At 42.2% G+C, this 14,487-nt stretch overlaps 2 protein-coding genes across 5 annotated transcripts in view; both read right to left on the reverse strand.

Annotated features, from left to right (window-relative positions):
- The window catches only part of LOC128491756 (beta-1,4-galactosyltransferase 1-like), a 134,282-nt gene that overhangs the window by 37,479 nt on the left and 82,316 nt on the right, over nt 1–14,487 (reverse strand). Inside the window, exons 3-5 of one of the 2 annotated variants that reach the window (XM_053464073.1) lie at nt 13,572–13,804; nt 6,160–6,347; nt 5,691–5,813 (exon numbers count right to left, since the gene is read on the reverse strand). In XM_053464073.1, the coding sequence (XP_053320048.1) occupies nt 5,691–5,813; nt 6,160–6,347; nt 13,572–13,804 (544 nt within the window). The remainder of the gene's footprint in view (nt 1–5,690; nt 5,814–6,159; nt 6,348–13,571; nt 13,805–14,487) is intronic. The other variant, XM_053464081.1, reaches the window with a different exon arrangement.
- The window catches only part of MPV17L2 (MPV17 mitochondrial inner membrane protein like 2), a 153,242-nt gene continuing 142,569 nt past the window's right edge, over nt 3,815–14,487 (reverse strand). For all 3 annotated transcript variants that reach the window (XM_053464108.1, XM_053464100.1, XM_053464116.1), the window contains exon 7: nt 3,815–3,826. The gene's annotated coding sequence lies outside the window, so the exon portion shown is untranslated. The remainder of the gene's footprint in view (nt 3,827–14,487) is intronic.

A 14,487-nucleotide genomic window follows, 5' to 3' on the forward strand; every position in this document is an offset into this window, starting at 1 on the left:
CCCCCCCTCCTTTTTATTTTTATTTTTATTTTTTTCTTCTTTCCTGCAACGTAATCCGCTGGATCTAGTCCTTTCACCTCATGAATCGCAGTGCTCCACAGAATGTTATACCCTCACTTTATCATTGCGCCTGTGACTGATGGTTGGGCTCTTTTTGTATCACATTGTACCGGTATGTACTGCACCACTCTGTATTAACATTTTCATGTTACGACACTACCTGTTCCTATTGGTTATGTATCATCGTGGTTGACTGTAGTGTATCGAATTGTAATGTTGTAACGCCAGGCAGACCATGGTGCACTGCAGAACGTTATATCCCCCTGCAATGATCACAACAATGACCTATGTTCGTGTCCACCATCGGTCACACAATAGCTGTATGTATTATACCGTACTGTATCATGCTGGATCATCAACTCTGATGTTGCTCTCCCTCTTAACCCTTTTCTTTCTGTACCCTTCTTCGTTTGACATGTTAAAACAATAAAAATTGATTTACCTAGAAAATCGTTGCCAACGAATTTCATTATCGATTAGTTGAATCGATTTTTATCGATTATAAAATGAGGGTTTTTTCAGAGCAAATGCTCAGAAAAATACCCCTCGTTTTATAATCCGTTTAAGTGTGACTCACAGCAGCAGTTCCTATTTACCAGATCCTCCCTGCAGTCACTGCTGATTGGCCCGCCCACTTCCTTCTTCCAGTCTCTCCCTGCAGTCAATGCTGATTGGCTGCAAGGAGGGACAGTGAGAAAGGGGCGTGGCCAATCAGCAGTGACTGCAGGGAGGGACAGGGAGAAATAAAGGGAAGGGGTCAATGTGCCGATTGGCCCCGCCCATTTCCTATAGCGTCCATGTGGCTCAAGAACTCATCTAACTGTGAGTATAAAATTAATATTTGGGCTGCTGAAAATTAGGGGCAGTTATAGTTAATAGGGTGTTTAGGCTTAATTTAGGGATAGTTATAGTTAATGGGGTGTTTAGGGTTAATTTAGGGGCAGTTATAGTTAGTGGGGTGTTTAGGATTAATTGTGGTTGATGGGGTCTTCAGTGTTAATTTAGGGGCAGTTACAGTTAATGGGGTATTTATGGTTAATTTAGGGGCAGTTATGGTCAATGGGGTCTTCTTTTCAGGGTTAATTTAATGCTGAGGACAGAGGGTTAATTTAATTAATTTAATAAGGTTAACTTAAGGTGTGGCATGTCTGGGAGGCAGTGTGGCATGTCTGGGAAGCAGTGTGGCATATCTGGGGGTATGTGGCATATCTGGGAGGTAAGCCTGGGCTCAAATGTGCATAACTGGGGGCAGGGCCGGCCCTACAATGGAGCCGACTGGGGCAATTGCCCCAGGCGGCACTTTTGAAGGGGCGGCACTTTGCCGCCCTAAGCACTTTTTTTATTAAACGGAGGAGAGGGGCGCCGAGTGGTTTTCACTAACCCGCTCGGCGCCCCTCTCTCTCCTCTGCGGCGAGTCTCCGTGCTCTGCCACGGTGCCGGCTTGTAATGCTGAGCGCCGGAAGTGACGTCAATTTACGGCGCTCAGCATTACAAGCCGGCACCGTGGCAGAGCAGGGAGACTCGCCGCAGGACTGTTAAAAGGTAAGTACCGGGGGGGGGAGTTTAGGGTAGATAATGGCGTCAGCGAAGTTTAAAATGCCGCCCCCCCCGGCGTCGGCGGGGCGGGGGGGGCGTTATTTTAAACTTCGCCCCAGGCGGCATTAAGTCTTGGGCCAGCCCTGACTGGGGGGGCAGGTTGGGAAATAAAAACAAGAAATGCAAGTTTTTTATTTTGCTGTTTGTTTTTAACATCCTACATTACTTTATAAAATTATTTTAACCCCTTCGTGACAAAGGCTGATTTTACTTTTTGTACCCTTCGTGACAATGGCCTTTTTAACATTTCTGCGCTGCTTGTGTTTAGCTGTAATTTTCTTCTTTCCCGTTTACTGAACCCACACACATTAGATACTGTTTTTTTCAGGGCAAGAAGGGCTTTCTTTAGATGACATTGTTTTGATTGTATCTTATTATTTACTATTAAAAAAAAGTATAAAATATGGTGAAAAACTTAGAAAAAAATGACTGTTTCTAACTTTTAGTTGAAAAATCTTTTACTCATCTATAAAAGGTAATGAAAAAACCTGCTAAATAGATTCTACTATTTGTCCTGAGTTTAGAAATACCCAATGTTTTTATGTCTTTTTTGCTTTTTCTACCCATTATGGGGCAATAAGTACAGGTAGCGTTTTGCTATTTCAAAGCCATTTTTTCCAAATCTGGTAATTCTTCCCCCCATGTGCCATTTCGGGTATCTTTGAACCCGGCCAATGCAATTTACCCCATCAAGTCATATATTTTTGAAAACTAGACACCCCAGGGTATTTCAAATGCTAGTATTTTAACTCTTTCCATGCACCATATCTACCACCAGTCTTTGTCAAACTTTGTGGTAGTCATTTTTTTGCATTTGTTTTGCCACACACATTTTACTTCAGGTATGAATTAAAATGTTCTCGTTTATGTCACTATCACAAAACACCCCAATATGTGTTCAGCAACATCTCCTGAGCGCAGTGATACCCCACATGAATGATTTTGCCTGGCTGTTTGGGGACAAAAGGGCCACATTTGGGGCATGCACATTTTTCAATGTTGAACTTTGGCATTTGGGGATCCACTGCCCATGCCCTATTTGGTACATCTTTGAGCCGGGCCATTTCAGTGTGCCCAACAAAACCATATATTTTTGAAAACTAGACACCCCAGGGTATTTTAAATGCTGGTATTTTAACTCTTTGCATGCACACATTTTACCACCAGCATTTTTTCAAAGTTTGCAGTAGTATTTTTGTGTGTGTATTTTTCCCACACACACCTACTTTATGTATGAATTTACAGCTCCTGGTATATGCCGCTGTCACACGACACCCCAATATGTGTTCAGGAACATCTCCTGAGTACAGTGATACCCCACATGCATGGGTTTGTCATTTTTTGGGGGAACTAAAAGGCCACATTTGGTACGTGTGCATTTTTCTAATTGGAAATTAGATGTGTGGCCATCCTTCCCCCGGTGTTAATTGGGACCTTGTTGAACCCGGCCAATTCAATTTACCCCATCAAATCATACCTTTTTTAAAAGTAGACACCTCACGGGCATTTAATATGCCAGTATTTTAACTCATTCCATGCGAGAATTGTTTTAAGCTAATATGCTAATTTTAGGACTTGCTCACAAAAATATATTTTTTATATATATATTTTATATTTTTTGCCTTTTTTTAATTTTTTTTTAAACATTTTTTTTCAACTTGGAGGTTCCCCTGATAGTGACATCAGTGGGAAATGATTTTTACATTTTACTGTTTTTTTACTATTTTTTTCTAATTATTAATTTTATTTTATTTTTTAATTTATTTTTACTAATCACAATGTGATTAGAAAGCTGGGCTCCATTGACTTGCATGGTGAATGCAGTATCTGTATTCAACCTGCAAGTGGAGCCAGAGTTCTCTAGATGGTCTGGAGACCGTCTAGCGAGCTTTTAAAACTTGTTTGTTTCTGTTGCAGGGCGGCGGCCATCTTCCTTGATGGCGAAGATCACCGGCAGCTGCGGCAGTGACCGCTCTCCGGAGCGGTCACAGCCCACCGAAAGGTAAGTGTTTGGTGTCGCTGGATGCCTCCTGATCGAGGCATTCCAGCGACACCATTTAAGTTTAGGAGGCGATCGTTGATCGCCTCCTAAACGCTTTTAAAACGGGCGTCCGCCGCCATACAAAATATGGCGGATGTTGACGCCCCGTGGAGGGGCCAGAGATGGCCCCTTCGTGTCGATCACGGCGTTGCAGAAAGCGAAAGTAGATCGCTTTCTGCACCCGTTTAAAGACGTGCCGGTCCTGGCACGTCAATTGTCGTAAAGCACATGCTTTTCCGTGTCGTGCCAGGACCGGCAATTGTCGTTAAGGGGTTAAATAAATGAAAAATGTACTTTTTTTTATCCGATTAATCGGCCAACTAATCGATTATGAAAATAACCGTTAGTTGCAGCCCTAGTTAGATTACATTACATTTATATAGTGCCAGCAGATATAGCGCTGGTTCAATCAGTGGAATAATTTATATTAATAAAATCACACAATTACAAACTAGTACAAAAGGAGACTGGTTAAGCAAAAGTAAATTTTAGAAGCTTTTAGGACCATTTTAGGAATACCTGCAAGCTTCTTGAAAGAATTGAACATACCCAAATTAAGTTTCTGAATTCCAGCTGCTTACTTGACTCTCTTCAATCTGGTCTCTGCCCTCGACAGTCTACTGAGACCACCGTTACTAAAGTTACTAATGACCTACTCTCTGCTAAATCCAAAGGTCACAACTCTATGCTAATCCTACTGGACCTTTCTGCTGCTTTCACCCCTGAGGACCACCCTTTAAACTCTTCGTGATCTTGGCCCTCGTGACACTGCTCTATCCTGGTTCACATCCTACCTATTTGATCATACCTTCAGCTTCTGTTTACCGGAGCCTACCCTTGCGGGACTTGGCCAGGATTGCCCACTGATGTCAGTAAGTGGTCCTACTTACATAGGGGGGTGTTCCCACTGATGTCAGTTGGCGCTCCCGCTGTCAGTTACCCCTATCATCCCCATTTATAAGGGGAAATGGGCAGGGAGTGGAACGTGTCAAGACTCCCGCGACCCGGAAGATTTGGGTGATGACCTGGAGAACTAGGGAAGCAGCGCTTCTCCCAGAGTTCTCTGAGCCAAGCAGGGACAGTTCCCAGGCATGATAATCCCGTAACACAAACAATGGCGAATACAAAACAGAGGTAAAAGGATTAGAGAAGCAATGCTTAAACTAGATGGTTAGTCATCTTACAGCATACAGGGTGAAAACATAAAATATTAAATTTTACCCCTGTGAGTCAATGAAAATTGCAGTCCCACTAATCTTCTCAACACATAGATAATATGTTAAAATGTGTCTACAACATCAGCAGGCCGGTATTTTAACACTGAATATCACAGTAGAAAAGATATGAAAATTTGTGCTTGGGATTCATGTCCCATTATCACACATAACAAATTGAGTGACACTCTATTTTACACATAAAAGAACTCTTAGATTCACATGGTTAACCAACACCTCCTGGACTTGATGTAACATACAGTTCCTATATGTTGACCTAGGTACCGTATTGGCTCGACTATAGGCTGCACCCTTAAAGTTTGGTGCTATTTTTAAAGAAAAAATAGTAAAACAGTATTTAATGAACAGGAAAACATGTATTTTAACTTTTTTTGGTATCTATTATGCAGTTAGCATAAGTAACACGCAAACAGAAATTTGGAAAACCAATAGCCATTATGTACTTATGTAGATATGCCCCTCTGTCTGCCAGATATGCTTTATGCCACCCAGATATGCCAGTCTCACCTTAAAGTGTGTGTGGGGGGTGCGGCCTATAATCGGGCAATACGGTATATATACATGCCTTCACTCAGTGAATATTCTGTAAAACTGATATATATCTCTTAACCTTTTTTTTTTCAATATGTAATTATTTGCAACATGCTTAGGCGTTTAATTCAATACTTCACTAAAAACAGATATGCTGTTCTGAGTTCTAGTGGCGGTGATAATGTATTTTCATAAATAATGACCACAGGTAATTTAAACACACAAACCTGTTGTAGAGTTCATCATCTTCTCCTCCCCATCCCCAAAAGTCATTGGAAAATCCATTCACTCTGAGGAATTGTTCTTTGGTGAAAGCTACTACTCCACCAAAAATAGTTTCATAGGGCAATCTAAGAAAAAATATATGAGAAGCATGTTAGCTTACCTGACGTATTAGCTTAAGGTTAATTTAGCTAATGTGACACAACTAGTGTCTGGGCACAGCTGAATATCTTCTTGGACCATACTCGTGTATATATATAAGAAGTTTGAACATATAGATATAGCGATGCATATTTTCCTGGCAGGATAATTTTGGATGTCCTGAGTTATTAAATGTGTATATGATGTTCCTAAATGGTTGCTCTACTGTGAGCTTCTTAAAGCTACTTTTGGTTAAATCTCAGAATCAAGTGTGTCTTTTCAAACATGCATGGCTTCTCTCTCCATTTCCTAATAAAAAAAAAAAATATTTACCTAAAATCAAACTTGTCCACTGCGTTGGCCAAATGCCTAGGGTTCTTGGAGCACCTATAGAGATTCCTCAGGTCCATTGGAATAATATCCACATCACTAAAGATGAAGCAGTTGTAGTCATAGTCCTTCAATGCCTCTGTGTAGCCAATGTTCATCAGTTTAGCTCTATTAAATGTTGTATTTTGTGACTGTAGAAAGAAGATTAAAAACAATGCATACCCTTCATATATATATTATGCCGTTAGAAGGGTCATTTGCACAGAAGCTTATCGACTCCCAATTTAAAGAAATCTTCCCTTGATTCTACACCTCTAGCTAATGACCATCCTTCCCTTGCTCTCTCCCTGCCCTCCAAACTACTGGAACATTTAACTTACAATCATGTATCTACTTAATTTCCTTCTGCTCAACCCTTTCCAATCTGGCTTTTTGTTGAAAGAACTTTACAGCCCTCATCAATTATTTGGGCCTGCTTAGACTTAAAAACACATGTACAATCGCAACATATTACATAGAATATTGAACTGTGAGTTTTAAAACTATAACCATATAATTGTTATTAAAGTACTGAGTATGATTATATTCCATGTAGTACAAAACATTTCAGACAATGGTGACAGTTTTTGCATGTTTGAAAATAGTCCTTATGCAGTATACAGGCATTGTTGTCAATTATTTCTGTGCAAATGTTGCAGGTAAATAAAAAATGCTTGGATGCTAGTGAGCTGAATATTCTGCAAAAAGACAAGGCTACATCTATTTTGTCCAATTCGATAGAAGTTAAAATTCCGGCATTTTGGAAACAATATTGGACAAAAACATGATGATGTGTTCATATGTTCATATAATAAAAATGCTGAGTTCTCCAATAGCTGATCAAGTACAAAGGAGGAAGTGTCACCCTCAAGGTCAACTCTTTGTGGGGAAAAAATCTTCATATTCCACGAATATTCACCCGTTCCTGTGTTTAGTTCCGCCGTTTTTTTATTTTTAGAAGGGGTTAATACTGGGTTAAAGCGGTACGCAGCAGCTTTGGTGCCAGGATTTTAAAGGTCCGTATGAGCGACTCGTTTGGTCGCCGACAGGGGCCTCCTCTGCCATCAAACAATGAAGTGCAGCTGCTCTTCATTGGTTGATGGCAGGCGAGCCCCCTGCCGGCGACCAATAGATTTGCTCGTACAGACTTTTAAAATTCTGATGCCGAAACTCGGCCTGGGGAGACCACTGGTCTTCCCGCTCCAGGAGTTAAAGGTCGTTGAACTCCTGACAGCACAACCTCGGCCTGGGGAGGTTCCAGCAGTTAAAGGTCCGTGTGAGCGACTCTATTGGTCGCTGGTAGGGAGCTCCGGCGACCAATACAGTCCTTCCTGCGGACCTTTAACGCCTGACGGCGAAACTTGATCTGGGAATGGTCTCCCCGCTCCAAGAGTTAAAGGTCCGTAGGAGGGACTCTATTGGTCACCGATCTCCTCTGGCATAATTTAATATTATAATAGCCTCAGCCTGCCATTTCTCACAGTGTATTCTTACTGAAGTAGGATTTTTTTTTTCAGTGCTTCTGTGAAACTGACAACTGTGTAGTGCTGTTGAGCTGACAGTTTGCTGCACACAGTGCCTTACTGGCACTGCAGTGCCCTTGCCCTGGGTTGACAATGCCTACAGCTTGCCTACTGTCTTCCCTTAGTATTTTAAAACTTGAGTTAGTTAGTTAAGCTGAACTGTTGGTATTATTAATTAAATTATAGTTTAATAGTAATATAATAAATAATATTAAATATCAATCATAGTATACTAGTATAGACGACTGTTAATAATTATAATTAATAATATTATAATTCATTTTAGCTAGCTAAATTACCTGTATTATATTAGCTTAGCGTGCTTGAGCTATTATGTCAGATAGAAGGCTAATTTATCCCACATAAAGATTAATCAGTCCACTACTACCTTTAAGCTTAAACTAGAATTATTATATTAACATAGGAAATGCCTAATAATTATTAATTACCGTATTTGCTCGATTATAAGACGACCCTGATTATAAGACGACCCCCCAAAATCTGAATATTAACTTAGGAAAAAAAGAAAAAGCCTGAATATAAGACGACCCTAAAGGAAAAAAGTTTTACCAGTAAATGTTAATTCATGTAAACTATTTTTTTTAATAAAAGCTATGATTGAGAAAAATATTTTTTTTTGTTTTTATTTCTTGTATTTTCCAACCTGTCCCCCAGTTACGCACATCTGCCCCCAGGCTTGCCACACCAATATGGCACTGTGGCCCATGATATGCCTTTTAACCCTCTATATGCCACTGTGCCCCATGGTATGCCTTTTGACCCCCTATGTGCCACTCTGCCTCCAGAAATGCCTTATACCCCTATATCCCATTCTGGCATTTAGGGGGTTAAAATGCATATTATGGGGCAGAGTGGCATATAGGGAGGTATAAGGCATTCCAGGAGGCAGAGTGGCATTAAGGGAGTTAAAAGGCATTATATAGAGCACTCTGCCTCCAGAAATGCCTTATACCCCTATATGCCACTCTGGCATTTAGGGGGTTAAAAGGCATATTATGGGGCAGAGTGGCATATAGGGAGGTATAAGGCATTTCAGGAGGCAGAGTGCACTATTAAATGCCCCCTTAACGCCACTCTGCCTCCTGAAATGCCTTATACCTCCCTATATGCCACTCTGCCCCATAATATGCCTTTTAACCCCCTAAGTGCCAGAGTGGCATATAGGGGTGTAAGGCATTCCAGAAATGCCCTACACACACACACACACACACACACACACACACACACTTACTTACTTACTTACTTACTTACTTACTTACTTACCGGTGCTTCCAATTTCCTGCTGTATTGCCGGGGCAGCGGGTTGACATCTCATTCCGCGGCAGCCGGAAGGAGGTGGAGTTGACAGCGGGGGTTTGTATGCGTCCGTCGCAAATACCTTCCCCGGCTGTCAGAGATCAGGAACTCTGGAACTCTGGTCTCTGACAGTCGGGGAAGGTATTTGCGACGGACGCATACAAACCCCCGCTGCCAACTTCACCTCCGGAAGCACCGGTAAGTGTGTGTGGGGGGGGGGCGACGACAGGAGGATCCAGGTCCCCTGCAGCGGTGCGGGGGATCTGGATCTTAGTCTCCTAATCAGACCTCTATTTGAGGTCTGATTAGAAGACGACCCCGATTATAAGACGAGGGGTATTTTTCAGAGCATTTGCTCTGAAAAAAACCTCGTCTTATAATCGAGCAAATACGGTATTTAGTTAATAATTTAATCATTTTTAATTTTAAAGTTAAGCTAATCTTACTAGTACTGGTGCTGCAGCGCTTTAGTTTGTGCTTTGTGTTAGCAACAGCAAGAGGCAAAGTAAATTTGTCTTCTTAATATTAATAATTATTATATTTTCCTTTTTCTTCTTATTTCATTTTTTTTGCTCACCTCACTCCATCAGTGAAGTGAACTTGTTGGGCTAGTGAGTCCAGCCGCATAAATGGTGCGTGTTTTTTTGTTCAGCAAGCAGTGAAGCTAACTGTTTTGCTGTTAAATTTTTCTATTTTTTTTAAAGAAAGATTGACTGTGTGACGGCAACTGTACTAAGCAAAGCTATAAGGTAGCTGTAGTACCAGTAGTAAGAAAGAAAATAATGTAGCTAATTTTTGTAGACTTAGCAGAAGTAGTACGACTATATCTGTCTGCTTCTGTATCTGATTTAAAGTTAAAGTTCTTAACCCCTGTGACAAACCCTGTTGCATGAGGACCATACATGTCGCATTTAGGGGTCCTAAGCACAGTCCTCTAGGGCAATCAGAGTCAGGAACACCATGTTTGAACAAAACAGCACTTTATTTTAATCACTTAAACCCCAAAAAAACAAATCATAAAAAGAAAACCTAGCTCCCAATTGGAGCCCTCTCTAACTGAACTATGCTGGTCCAGACTGACCAGCCTAATCACCCGCTAACTTGACCTCCCAGCCAGACCCAGCTACGCCAGGCTCTGGAAAACCTCCCCCAGACAGCATACACAGGTCCAGGCAGGTATTGCCTCACTTGGCTCAGGGATGGTCTTCTCGTTCAGGGCCTCTCCTTGCCCTGGGAGCTCAGGGAAACTTCCTCTTCCTCCAACAGTCTCTCTGAGTATCAGGCTCCAGGGGTTTTTCATGCCCAGCACCTGTGCCTGATGCGGCCTCATAGAAATCCCAGACAGGATCCTGCAGACTTCTAGCCTCCTGGAAAAGCTGGCATGGATTTTCCACAGAATGGGGGAATGGAGCATTGGCCCACCCTGCTCTCCAATTGCTCCACCCCAGGGACCCATATTTTACTGGATAGCACCTGTACCCAAATGCCACACTAAGCATCTCCCTGGGGTTTACACTGTCACACCCCATAGTATAATTATAATTTCTAATCTATAATTTTTAATAATATTAATAAAATATAATATATAGATAACCTTGAGAACATCTGTACTTTCATTGATAAACTATTTTCCCCGGTCCCCTACTGTTAAACACAACACACACAACATAAAATTTGAAATGGAGCCTCCTTTTTGGACTAAGAAAAGGTGGGAGGGACAAGCTCCATCTACCACAACCAGCAGTTCTTCTACGTAGCAGCCTTTGCGTTAGTCTAGTCAGACCAGTACGCCAAGCTCTCGATTGTTGTCACGGAAGCCTCCGTGCCATGGGCTCCTGGAGGGGACTGAGTGCCAACCTCCTCCCTACAGACTATGGGCCCTGGTAAGGAGTGCCACATTATCTCAATCATAAGAGACCTCTATGACCAGAATTTGCACCTGGATCTGATATCCAGCAGGTTTCCTGGAGCCGCCCATATTTACCATCCTCTCCCCCCACAGACTACAATAGAGACCCCCTACTGGGTTGAAGTGGGCCGAGTGCAAATACTGAGTCATGTGCAAAAGAGGGCAGGATGAAGAACCGTGTGTGTCTATTGGATGTAAATCAACCCCTTGTACTGTCTATTAAATGTAATTCAACCCCATTGTACGTATACTACAGTCCCGCCGAGGTTCCTGAAGAGCTGTGTCCTCTGCTATGACCCTTTAGCCACACTGTGTAGCTAAGCTTCGGCTAGCCACAGTGCTAACGCAGCTCCGGTGCAGCGACGTCCCCCCTTCTATCTATAACACTGGTTCTGCCTGGCCCTGAAGGGTTAATTGTTGGTGTCCCAACGGAAGCAACGATTGTCGCGAGTACCCAGTCGGGGTACAGGGCGTTCCGTCAAAGTTATTTGGGGAATCATTGCTTGAAGGATCTACGTCATCCAGTAAAGGAAAGGCACCAATATCAGGCAGTAGTAGTGCTGCTAGGCCCACCAGCTCTGTGTTTTTTTTACAGAAAGCAAAAGCATGAGAACCATCATCGAAGTTAAAGGGTAGCACAACTAGTACTACTACCAGCCCAGTGAGTAAAAAAAAAGTGCATTTTGCCCCCAACAGCATCTTCCTCTTCCATGAGCAGCATTCAAGGTGCCAAGCAAAGCACATTTGGCCATAAGTTTAGCAACAAGACTGAGAGTGGTGTTCCCATATGATCTGGTTCTTTCTTACAGAGGCTTTTTGTAGATAAACCGCTTCCCAAGACCACCACCTCCACCACCACTAGTGCTGTGCCTGCTTTTCCCATCAGTACCGCCATATCATTCCCTCCTAACACCACCTCTAGCAAGCACCAAGTACTTTTTGTAAAGACAGTTAGAGAGAAGGTTACACGTAGTGAAACTCCATCTAGCGAGGTACCAGAGTAGCATGAGACTCAGAGGTCAAGTGCAGAGTAGGCCCTGTTCTTCCTGATAGTACTACTGCTAGTAGTAGTAGTCATGATATTAGTCTTGGCTTTAGCCTAGCAGGAATTCCATTTGATCTAGCTAATGAAGAACTTGACTATGAGTCAGAGGAAGTGGAGGAGAGCCTAGAGGAGATGAGTGATCAGGGATCATTTCTATGGCCGGTACTCCTGTTTGCACTGGCACAGTTACCAGTGCCACCACCAGTACAGTAACTGTGCTAATAAGAAGAACAACCACTGTTAGTAGCAGTGTAGAGAGCCTAGAGACGGAGAGTGAGATTAATGTGCCATCTCCCAGTGTTCGCAGCAGTCCTGCTGCTGCTTATCCACCCAGAGCAGTAGAAGCAGCACCTAAAAGGGTAGCGTCCAAGGCTCTCCGCGCCTTAATTTGGGAGCACTATGAAAGTGTAGAAGAAGGGCAGTATGGAAAGTGCAAACATTGTGGGAAGCTAATCAGCAGAGGGAAAGTGTCTGGACATTTCTCCAGCACTGCGATGAAGCATCACCTCAGCATAATGCTGTGTTTTTTGGGAAAAAGGCAGAAAAACCTAGGGCAGGCAGCATAGCTGGTGGCCATGGTACTACTACAACAACTAGTACCATCTCCAGAGAGAATGAAAAAACCCCAAGAGCTGCTCCAGAGCCAATAGCAGTTACAGCTAGTGCTGGCAGCCAAAGGCCAAGGCAGGTTTGAGCACTGCAACATGTCCAGCCCACCCTGGAAGAATTTGGAGCATGCCACTCCAGGAGGTCAATGTCCAAACAGCAGGAAATAAAAGAACCTGACTCATTGGGTAGGTCACTGCGGTTGGAGGTGCCTCCTTCTCCATGATTAAAGGGGAGCCTTCCAAACATGATGTTGGCTGTGGCTCCACATTGATATCAACCAATGAAGAGCAGCTGCACTTCATTGGTTGTTGGCAGAGGAGGCCCCTGCCGGCGACCAATAGAGTTGCTTGTATGGACCTTTCAAATCCTGGCGGCAAAGCTGCTGCGTACTGCGTTAACCCTGTAGTAACCCGTTCAAAAAAAAAAAAGAAAAAAACAAACATGAAGAATGTACACGAATATTCGCCCAAACCGAACACAGGGACGGGCAAATATTAGTGGAATACGAAGATTCCGCCCCGCCCCCCACGAAGACGAACACAAACAGCTGGCCAGCGCCCAAGTCTAATTGTTATTATATTACATTTGTACAAGGGTTGTCCACATGGTTTATCAGATTATGTGTTTTCATTTATTTGTCGATTTATATACTCACATTACCTTTACCATTAACCATACATGTTTTGTGTCAATCATGTGATGTTCATCCATTTTTTTGTGTGTAACATCCTCATTTGTTGTACAGAGAGCAATGAATTGACAATAGAATGAGAGCAGAAGGATATAAAGTGAAAGGCATGCCACAATAAGTGTGTGAAGAAATAAATATTCCTAATATTAAACACCTTTCTGGGAGAGTCAAAAACATTTTCTAAACCATATTGCACATCTGGGTAAAATAGATACAATAACCCAGGCCTCATTTTTATCAAAGTGGAATTTTTAGGTGTGAGTCTCAATAATGATGTATTACCTGTTCCACCACATAAATCCCGTAGTCAGCTTGTTGCTTCTGTAGAAACGGGTGCATATTATATAACCACATTTTGAGGTGAGGTTCACGATTACGGTAAGGGATTACAATTGCAATTTTCTGGTGTGCCTGGCAGCTCTCAGGTTTTCCATGGCCTCCATATTGTACATTGGTATTTTCTGCAATAATCTTCTCAAAAGTCACTTTAATTGATGTGTTAATAGTCAAGGTATCTGTTAGAACAAAAAGAAAGTCATGATTATTTATCATAAGTGATGATTACCCTTTTGAAAATAATTTATATCATCATTCTCAGTACTGTTTGACCAGGGCCGGACTGGGACTGAAAAGCAGCCCTGGAAAAATTTGGAGACCAGCCCCATATAGTTTATCTCACGGTGAAGCTCTTATACCCACACGCACCCCTTATACACACCCGAGTCACACTATGTGCCATTCTTTTTATCTCATTATTTGTATTAAAATGCCAGAAAGCAAAAGTGTTAAAAGGCCCTAATAAATGAAATACATTACACATAATGGGATCAAAACATTTACTACTGCGAACATTTTTAGATAAAAGAGTTCCATTTTATTCAGTGGAACAAAACACTGATCACATTATTCTTCACCATATTCTGGTAAGAAACTTTTATTTCTTTATTAATTCATGTAGACTATTTTTTTCCATATTTAATAAAAGCTATGATTGAGACATGTTTGGTTTTTATTTCCTTTCATTTGACAACCTACCCCCGAGTTATGCACCTCTGCCCCCAGGCTTGCCACTCTGCCCCCTGATATGCCTTCTAACCCCCTATATGCCACTCTGCCTCCAGAAATGCCTTATACCCCCTATATGCCACTCTGTCCCATGATATGCCTTCTAACCCCCTATATGCCACTCTGCCATATA

This window comes from Spea bombifrons, chromosome 1 (assembly GCF_027358695.1).
Source record: "Spea bombifrons isolate aSpeBom1 chromosome 1, aSpeBom1.2.pri, whole genome shotgun sequence".
Lineage (NCBI taxonomy): Eukaryota > Metazoa > Chordata > Amphibia > Anura > Pelobatidae > Spea > Spea bombifrons.